Source organism: Talpa europaea (genome assembly GCF_964194135.1).
Source record: "Talpa europaea genome assembly, chromosome: 7".
Classification (NCBI taxonomy): domain Eukaryota; kingdom Metazoa; phylum Chordata; class Mammalia; order Eulipotyphla; family Talpidae; genus Talpa; species Talpa europaea.
In genome coordinates, this window is record NC_140074.1 from 89,098,460 (window position 1) to 89,108,928 (window position 10,469).

General features: G+C 45.3%; 1 protein-coding gene across 1 annotated transcript; it reads right to left on the bottom strand.

Annotated features, from left to right (window-relative positions):
- Positions 1 to 7,516: 7,516 nt before the first annotated feature.
- FBXO39 (F-box protein 39) lies at positions 7,517 to 10,162 on the bottom strand (the record flags this gene model as incomplete). The annotated part of the gene is made up of 3 exons (XM_084237202.1): positions 9,062 to 10,162; positions 7,932 to 8,108; positions 7,517 to 7,645 (listed from the first exon to the last, which is right to left on the bottom strand). Exons 1-3 carry the CDS (start codon positions 10,085 to 10,087, stop codon positions 7,517 to 7,519), a joined length of 1,332 nt encoding a protein of 443 aa, XP_084093328.1. The 5' UTR covers positions 10,088 to 10,162.
- Between the last annotated feature and the right edge of the window lie 307 nt (positions 10,163 to 10,469).

The following is a 10,469-nucleotide window of genomic DNA, read 5'->3' on the forward strand; positions in this document are numbered from 1 at the left end:
GCTGAAAGAGCTGAGGTGGCTGGGTCCGGGCATGTAAGGCCCTCTAGGCCGCGGTCAAGTTCAAACCAGTTTCTTGAAGACAGAACCCAGTAACTGGGCAGAGGTGATCTAGGGGGCGACCTCCAGGGGTTAGCTGCAGAACAGGTCACCTGTGGGCAAATGGTGCGACCTGGAGCTTACAGGCTAGCCGATCAGAGTCTGGGGCGGGGCCTGGGCTGGGGTAGTGTGTCCCCCACCCCAGCCCTGATCTTGAGAATGCATTCTATCTCCCATCTCCTCAAATGAAGTTGGCTGCCAGGTTTCCTTGACCACCAGGAAAGGAGACCCTGGTGTCCCAGAATCCCACCCCGTGCAGGAAGCAGCGGGCAGATACTGGGTCCTACTTGCCTGGATGGCTTTTCTGGGTGTCTGGTCTTGGCTGGGAAGGAGGCTGGCACTGCGGCCAGGAGGTGTGCCAGGGGCCATGGTGAGGTGGTCAAGGTGGGAGCCCACAGGGCAGCCCTGGAGCCCGTCTGTGCTGGCAGGTCAAGTCCCAACTCCCTACCGCCACCCTCCCAACCCTCATTCAGAAGCAACTTGCTGTTTTCTTGTAACAAGTCTTGAAGGGCGCCCATGTCAAAACATGAAGCTCAACCTCAGTCCTTAAACTGCTGTGTGAGTTGACAGTATTTCTGCTGCCCGTTCCCTAACGAATGGAAGTTTCACCTGAGTATCACTTTCTCCTAATCCTTCAGTAAAAACTCTGACATTACCTCTCGAACCTGCATTTCTCTAAGGTGGTCTTGTTCTTCAGTCTAAGACAAGCCATAATTACATAGATGAGTGACAAGGCCAGACTGTGACTTCGAAGGGTTTTGCTGGGGACAGATCGAAGGGAAGTGACTTGGATAATTGCCTAGGAATAGGCTTGGCTGACAAAGCATGGAGGCCTGGGGGATAGACATGCTTTTGGTCCCTCCTTTACTAGGCACTTAATGAGGAATGACAGGCAAGTCCCCTCCCTTCCCTGGGCCTTATTTTGCTCATCTGTGGTGATGGGATATTAAGGTGGTGAGAGGAGCTGGTGGAGTGATTTATAAGGTTTCATCCTGTTGAAATGCCACATATTACCAGTCCATGCTGTGAAAGTACACATTAGAGTTGGCTAAATTAATTGCATAGATGTGTAAGTGTCATAAACATGTGTTCTTACTGACTGCTTAAAAAAAAGACATATTTGTGTTATTACTCAGTCAGATGGGTCATGACAAATAAAACATATTACTTTGAAATATTGTTTTCTGTAAAGTGAAAATCAAAATCAACAAAAAACTATGAACCAGAGACACTTTTAGGGGGGCGGGGGCGGGAGGGGAGGGATTGGGGTCAGAATGGGGGGGCTGCAATTGTATGGGGAATATAACAATAAAATTTATTATTAAAAAAAAAAAAGAAATATTGTTTTCTGTAAACAAAGGTGGACTCTTACCAGAACAGCCTTATTTTAAATCATTCACAGTTCTAAGCACGGGGGATACGCAATGAACAAAGTAAAAATGTATGCTATTGAGAAATTTGCGTTCCACTGGAGTAGTTGAGATTTTGTATGTGGGTGTGTATGTGTCTAGATAGTGTTTTCAAAAAGCTACTTTTGCAAATGTAGAGAAATAGAAATCAGATTAATTTTCAAAGCACCACCCAGGGAAGCCATATAAATTTCTTACCATGGGAGATACTCAGTCAATGAATGAATGCAATTCTGTGGCTTCAAATTGCAAATCAAAATTTCTGTGGGTTCCCTCTCTGGAATAGCTTTGGTAATATGTTTAAGGGGTTAAATATCTATCCCAAAAGGAATATTTTGAGTTTATAAGAGATTGCTTCTTTCAAATTGCAGTTTGTGACATTTTTTTCCTGAAACAGTGACATCCGTCATTCTAAAAACAATAAACATATATTCATATCTCTCTGTTTTACTCAGAGTACTTGGTTCTTAGGAGTACCATCTCATACAACAGCATTTGTAAACTAAACATAGGAGAATGGAAGTTTTCATGGATTCTTCCAAATGCCTTTGGGCTTTAATGCAATTACAGTGTAATTGGCAACAAAACCTGCTTGCTCTGGGAGGCGATGTTAGTCAGTAACCAGAGAATGACTGTGGAGTTGGGTTGGATTTGATGCTGACTTCCTTCCAGCACTTAAGTGTGATGTGGCAGGTTTCTCACCTTAAAAAGAGGGATAACACAAAACAGTGATAGTGAAGGCAAAGATAAAACAGCTGGGACTACATCAAATTAAAGAGCTTCTGTACAGTAAGAGACAGTAACCAAAACAAAGAGACACCCCACCGATTTGGAGACAATTTTTGCACATAACACTAATGATAAAGGACTGATGGCAAAAATCTACAAAGAGCTGATGAGACTCAACAAAAACAAAGTAAATAACCCAAACAAAAAATGGGCAGAAGAGCTAAAAAGAAATTTTTCCAAAGAGGAAATGAAAATGGCCAACAGGCATATGAAAAAATGTTCAACATCACTTGTAATCAGGAAAATACAAATCAAAACTACCATGAGATACCATCTTACACCAGTGAGAATGGCACATATTAAAAAAACTAGCAACAACAAATGTTGGCGAGGATGTGGAGAAAAAGGAACTCTCCTGCACTGTTGGTGGGAGTGCAAACTGGTCCAACCACTATGGAGAGCTGTGTGGAGATTCCTCAGTCTGCTAAAGATGGAGCTTCCATATGATCCAGCAATTCCACTCCTAGGTATTTACCCAAATGACACAGAAACATTAATTCAAAAGGGCACCTGCACCCCTATGTTTATAGCAGTACTATTTACAATAGGTAAGCTATGGAAAAAACCCAAGTGCCCAAAAATAGATGACTGGATCCAGAAGATGTGGTACATATACACCATGGAATATTACTCAGCAATCAAGATAAACTCAAATAATTTGCAGCAATATGGATGAAGCTGGAAGGGATCATGCTCAGCAAAATAAGCCAGAAAGAAAAAGAAAAATACCAGGGCCTCCCCTGGCGGCGCAGGCGGTTGAGAGCCATGCTGTGAAGCTGTCTGTAGCCTCTGCAGCATGGGTTCAATCCCAGCTGCCCGCCAGGGTCCCACATGGCGGGGCGGACCTCTCCTGTCTTGCCCGCTGCTCCCCTCAGCAGTGTATTTCGTCAGTCTGTCTGTTTTGTTCCCCACTCTGTCTCTGGTGAATCCTCTTACCCTCCTGCACATCTGGCCTATATGCCGGTTCTTGTATAAATGAATAAATAAATCTTTAAAAAAAAAAAAAAGAAAAATACCAGATGATCTCACTCATAGCAGGAATTTAGGAAACCTAAATAAGGGACCAGGAAAAAGACTATAATAAAAATCAAAATCAACAAGCAACTATAAACCAGAGACACACTACAGGGTGGGGGGAGGGATTAGGATCAAAACAAGGGGGTTGGGAATTGTATGGGACTATAACCAAGACGAAAATGCATACATTGTGCAAAAATGAAAAATGATGTAAAAAATATATAAAATAAATTTTAAAAAATTTATTGCCCTAGGGGGGAAAAAAGAGGGAAAACAATCTCTACCTTCTAGAGTTGTTGTGAGGGTTAAAGGAAAATGTGTGACTCAATACCTAGCATGTGGTAAACAACCTCAGATGACTTCAATGAGTTGTCTGGCTTGGGCTGGGTGTGCAGGGACAGGTGGTGGATTCTTCCTGTTTTATCTGGTGGGTGGAAGAAAAGTCTTGGGTTTTGAAGCAGGAAACTATAGTAGTATTGGTCCTGCCACTAAGTTGACTCTGAGCAAGTTGCCTTTCTTTTGAGTCTGTTTCCTATTTACTGAAGGAGATCAAAGCCAGCGTTTACGTAGAAAGGAAACATGTTTTAAAACTCTCATGTGCTATACCAAGAAGTGCCACTAGGTGCTACCAAAAACAAGAAAAATTTACCTAAAGCTAGAAGTCACCAACACTAACCCAGACTTTGTAATGTAAGAAATAAAGTAGTAGGACTGAGTCTCAGTTTGTATGTCTTAATTTACCATCAACTTTACTTTTAAAACTCAGTAGTTTAATCTATTAAAAGCTTTTTCCACAAGTGAATTTTTTTGACTTTCATTTTTCATTTATCTTTAATATTGCTAACAGATTTATTTCTAGTTGCGCTAAACTGAAACATTAAATTAGTTACAGCGCTAGACATTGGGTGCTCCCTCCAGATGTGGTCCACAGAGCCTCTAACTATGAGCTCCTTCTGCCTCAGCTACAGAGAACCCCCTCTGTGGAGGTCACCCCTTCCCTCGGCAGCCTACGCCTATTGGCTGAGCAAGGTGAGGGAGAGGTATAAAAACATGGCCATTCTTGCTCTGTGCAGGTCATTCTTTTTCTTTTTTAATTTTTAAAATTTGGGATATAATTGGCATATAACATTGCATTCATTTTTAGGTGTACACCATACTGATTATATATATTGCAAACTGATTACTATGGGAAGTTTAGTTAATATCCATCAGCATGGAGAGATGCACATTTTTGCCTCATGTTGAGAATTTTTAAGATACACTATTAGCAACTTTCAGCTATCCAATGCTGTACTGATAATTATACTCATCAAGCTATACCTGGCATTGCCAGGACTAATTCATCACTGGATGTTTGTGCCCTTGATCACCTGTGCGCATTTCATCCACCCTCTATTCTCTTCTTCTAGAAACCACCAATCTGTTCTATGAGTTTGAGGGTTTTTTTAATATTTCACATATAAGTGAGATCATCAGGTATTTGTCTTTCTCTGTCGCACTGACTACCCTTGAGAGTTCAGTTTTAGCAAGAATCCTCCCAAGACAGATGACCAAGGATACTCCACCTTCAAACCCCAACCGGGAAGCACAGGTGCTTAGGGGCTGAGAAAGGTGGCCGTTCACTGAGAGGCCCAGGGTCAGAGACCCCACGCTGGCGTATTTGTGTCACAGGGATCTTGGTAATATGTTGTTCAGCTTTTCCCATTTTGCAAACAGCAGAAACGAAGGCCTAAACACACCGAGTGTAAAGCACTAATCCAGGGTCACACAGATGAGTGGCCTGAGTCGATCCAGAGCCTAGGCCTCAGAACCCCTTCCAGCCCAGAGTCAAAGCTCTTCCCCAAGAGTCTTTTCAGAAACAACTGCCTATTTGTTGTCAGTTGTCCTGGGGGTAGTGGTGTCACTTTCGTGGTTTGCTTACAGCCTTACTTTCCTACACAGACAGAAGTTCAGAGGAATTGGCCGCAGTCACTGTCACCAGGGCTTCCTCAGCTCAGCCAGCAGCTGAGACAGGGGCACCAGGGCATCATATATACAAGCCAGGGTGATGCTGAAGTTCTCCTGTGTGTTTCTCCAAAGAACCTGGTGCTTTGTGTGCTCCTCCGCTAGAACACTCACAGGAGACCACCTCCACTCCTCCTGCTCCTCCCTGGAGAAGGACCGTGTCACCCAGAGAAGGCACAAGTCTGCAGGCTGTCTCCATCTACCACTGGGCCTCTGAATGTGTTCATTGCCTTGTGTGTGCTGCACTGACCCAGCAGCTGTTTCCTGTTCCTAATCCTGTGCTATCCCTTGGGACAGTAGTTCTCTGTGTGCTTGGGGAATCTGAGGGTCCTTAAGACTTTTTTCAAGGGATCCAACAGGTCAAAGACTATTGACTAGTAATACCAACATGTCCTGTGTCTTTCTCTTTCTCATTCTCTCTGGATTTTTCCAGAGGCATGTGATATGGTAACACACTGCAGAAGTGGGTATGAGGATCCAGTTGTCTGCAATTAAACCAGATAGGAGAGAGACTTGCAAAATGGTCATATGAATCCACCCTTATGGAAAACATGTTCATAGAAATGTTCTTTATGTTAACATGTTTTCCATGAAAGAGTCTTAGATGGTGAGTTTGTGGTTGAAAGAAAACTAGCCAGAACTGGTCAGCATGATGAATAGATCATTTTAGCAATCAATCAGTCTCCCAGGTGGTCTGATTCTAGCTGAGGTTGCCTCTCACCTCCAGCAGGAGCCTCCTCCCTGGGCCTGGGGCACTAGATAGCTTTCAAGGGTCCCAGGGGTTTCATGATGTTTGACCTTCAAAAGGTTATATGTCATGTATCATACTGGCCCGTTAAGTATCTTTTCCATCAGCCCTGGGAGGCCCCACAGCAGGGGTTCAGTCCCTTGGAGTCCCTCTTTTCATGAATGCTGGTAGAACAGGAGCCATATCTACCCAAAAGCATAACAGGGAGAAGATTGAAAAGTACTAGATAAATAAGAACTTTGAAAAAGACCTAAAATGTTAAGCTTACAGCATACAAAAGCAAGATAAAGTCTGAAATAAGACACTTGTCAAAAGTATTCTGAGATTTTATTAGTTTACATCTATTGGAAAGATTTGACATACAACACGATATTATCAAAAGACCAGAAGCAATACGTCTCTACGGGCTTGGAATTTGTAATTAGTGTGCCCTCTAAGACACACTAGATTTCCCCTGATTATAAAAATTATCATTTTATATGATGATTTATAACGATCACATGATCATTAAAGAAAACTTGAGAACTAGAAGAAAGCAGAAAAAGGGAAATAAAAATCACCCCCGATTCTGTTATCCAGAAATAGCTGTTAACATTTTTGATGTATCTCTTTTGTGCTTTCAAAGAAATCCTTATACATGTTTTATACAATGGCTATCACTAAATATACAGTTTTGTGGCCCAATTATTTTTCACTCTCTGTTGCATTAGGAACATTTTCCCAAGACATCACAGATCCTCCATAAATGTGAGTTAGTGGGCACTTCCGGCTCAGCCCCACACCAGAGGGCTGGATGGGCATTCACAGCTGGTTGGTTGCCAGGCTGCCTGGACAGGAAGATAGGGGACATGAGTCCAAATGCTGAGAAATCAGGGGTGAGTTCCTTCTGTGAGAGGGACTCCAGCTCAGAGCAGCTCTTTCTAAAAGTGGGAATTCCCCTGCTTCGATGGAGGCAGGGCTGTGCCTGGCAGATTCCCATTCACGCACCCACTCATCTCAGCTCAGGCCAGATGTCAGTGTCAGGCGCTCTGACACAAGGTCAGCCACGAGATAGAGCATTTCTCAACTGATAATGTTATGTCAGTAGAAAATGTGGTTCTCTTTGCTCCATGGCTAGTTAAGCATGGCTAGGAGTGTAGGTTAGCAGCAGTCAGAGTTAAGAACCTGCTCTAAGTGGCTTTGACTGAGGGAGGGTGTCAGAAAACAAAACCAAACGACAAAAAAGAGAAATCACCTTGGATAGTTGGTAAAGATAGGATTTTAAAGTCACTTGGGGCCATCACTTCTTCAGCAGCCCCAGCCTTTGCTGGGTGTTTACACTGCTGTGGAACTGGGAAAAAAAGAGAGAGAAAAGAAAAAGGGGTGAAGGTTGGAGATGCCCCAAATGCAGTATTACAAGAACTGGGTTTTCAAGTTCAAAGTGCTCTAGCTTTTTTTCTCTGGACAGTGCTTACTACATCATGGGGTAAGCGATGACAAAATAGTTAAGCTCTGAATCAATGAGCTTTCTGTACTTCCTGTAAATTTCCCTGAGTGTCCTGTCCTCTTCATTTGTCTCACATCTGTTTGTGTAAATTCTCACCTGTGCCAACAGAGAAATACACATGGTCAGGTTCTGAAAGCAATCTGGATGATGTGTACATGTAATTGTTGCCTAGAACAGGAAAAGCCCAAACCCAGCCACTAAGGAAGAAAATTCCAAATTCCCTTTCCTGGAACCGTTCATTTCCAGTAGACAGATTCAGACTGTGCCCACTCCCAGCCTCATCTCTGACCCTCAGTCCTGAGCAGCATCAAGGCTGGACCCAGGCTCCCCGAGGCTGGGTGCCCCTGCTCTGTCCCTGTGGACCAGCCCTGGGGGCTCTTACTTTGAGAGTGCGCAGGGCACACTGTCCTTCCTCCTGACTCTTCAGGATCCGCTCCACAAACTTAACATCAAGGAAAGCCCAGATTTTGAAGTAAAATAACTTCCTGCAGGATATGATCAGGAAGTGTAGCTCCTCGTCAAGTGACTCATGGTTGTTGTTGAACTCGAACGTTAATTTCTGAAAAAGCACCAGAGAGGAAGGTGTGTTTGGGCTGGATGTACCATTTCCAGCATAGCTGTGATCTGGCTTTGGGCTGATAATCCCAGCACTTTAGAGAAGGGACACTGGACATGTGGTTGTCAGAGCAAGAAATTAGGGAAAGAAGGTGATCTCATCCCACTTTCTAAAACTTGGGAGTTTGGAGGCACTGTGTTTGGTGTTCAGACACCACCGTGCTGATCCCAGCCCTGCCCTAGGCTGGTCAGGGAACTCTGGACAGGCCCCTAAATCTCAAGTTCTTCCATAGCATGGAAGGATGGTAATGAAACCTGCCTGCCCACCATGGGGATACGTGAGTATCCAATGAGCTATCAGCACTGCATTGTTTCTTGTTAGTACTATTAATATCAGTCATGACAACCTTCTGGAGGCCTTAGGAGGGACACAATGATGCTGATTTTATAGATGGGAAAGTTGCCAGGTTACAGGACAACCTATACCTCTGAGCTCTTCAATGACTTAGGTCAAATTTGGTTTTTGGTTTGGCTTGGTTCTCCCCTTCTATCTAGTTACCAGGCCCTTTGTGACCACACAGAGGCCCTGCTTGGAGCTTACCGCTGCATCCTGCTGTCTCTGTGTGCTGCTGAGAGGCAGAGAGGCCTCCAACCTGCTCCTCACCTGTGGAGGTAACTTTCTGCTCAGGTGTCACAGATCTGAGCCTGGGGGAGAGGAGCTGCTTTCCTTGGTAGAGAGCCAACCAGAAAACCCCTTGTGTTTCACATGTAGGAAGTGAGCATCAGCTTTTGTCATCTGCTGCAGCCTAGGGTGCCAAAAGAGGCTTAGTTTGCTAATATTCCCTAGAATCTCAATTTGAGATGGAGTGGGCATGTGCGAGCCCAGGCGAGAGCAGGCTGGGGGAGTCAGCAACCTGAGCAGCAATGGTTCCTTGAAAGTCCTTGGGTCACACCTACCTGCAGAGTATGCCGGAAGGTGGGCAGGAGCTCCTGCAGCGTGGGCCTCATCGACCAGTCTGGGTCACTGAAATAGCAGCTTCTCAGACTGATACTCCTGCAAGGGATCTCCTGCAAGAGGATCCGAGTCAAGCGCTCATACTTCATGACCCGCTCGAAGAAGAAGTTCACCTTTAGCTGGGGGGCATGCCTGGCCAGCTTGGCCCAGGACATGCCCCAGACGACCTGCCCATGGGGGTCATGGATGTGGCATTTGATGTTCATGGTCCAGAGGGTACTGGCGTTGTTCTCGCACAAGTTCTCAAGCAGCTCGTCGGAGATGCAGTTGTAGTTGAGGGTCAGGGAAGCCAGGTTGCGGAGTGTGGCCATTGTCTTGTTGAACTGGGGGCTGCTGTAGACAGCGAGGTGGTGGCTAAAGAAGTCCTCGATGTTGAGCTCTGAAATTGTACTCTCGTTCCTTAAGTAGCTCAAGGAATTGAGGACATGGCAGCCCTGCTCCACGGTCAGTCTGGCCCCCTTGAGGTTGAGATAATCCAGGTGTTTACCCATTTTCTTTAAGAAGAAGCTCAAGCTCTTGATGAAGGAGCACCGGATGCTGTTCCTCCAGACCAGTCGGTCCAGCTCCAGGTGCTGGATGGAAAGAGACTTCAAGCGGTTGTTGCTCCTGCCCAGACATGAGAGGAGGCCCCGTATGGTGACCTGGAACTTCTTGGTCAAGACAGAATTGTAAGGATTCAGGAATTTGATCTCCAGGTGCTCCAGATAACGACCAAATTTCTTCACATACCAGAGAGCTGACTCGAATTCAGAAGCATGCACCCTGGAAGGCCTCCCGCTGAATGTGATAGTCCGGTATCGCCAGAGGTCAGCTGAATACATCATCTGGTTCCACTTCCTGCAGACAAGGGCTGCCCTGGACCTGTCCCTGTCTCCCAACCACCAGAAGACACGACGCAGGCACACATCCGGCAGGCTAGCCCAGCAGCTCTGTTCTTGGGGATGGCTCAGTTGGCTTTCTTCGTCCATTGGGGACTGAGGTATCCACTGCAGCTGTGTGGTAGGCAGGGCTTCCAAAAATGAGGAAAGAAAGGCAGTCACTTGTTTTCTGTGAGGAGCGAAAAGGAAGAGCCATTACCTGCCAAATGGAAATTGAACCCAATTCAACAGTGAGGTGGGCACTGAGCTGGCGCGGGTGGCTTAATGATACATTCGCCATAATTCTACACCTGTAAGGACTCCCAGTCCATTGGGGTCTAGCAGGATGAGATTACATCACGGGGGCAGGTGTGAAAAGGTCCAGGCATAGTCAGGTGTAGGGTAGCACAAGCAGCAGGTGATTAATTCTGTCTGGGTAAGGAGGATGTGGAGAGGGCTATTCAGAGAAGGTAGATCTGAGCTGGGTTTTGCA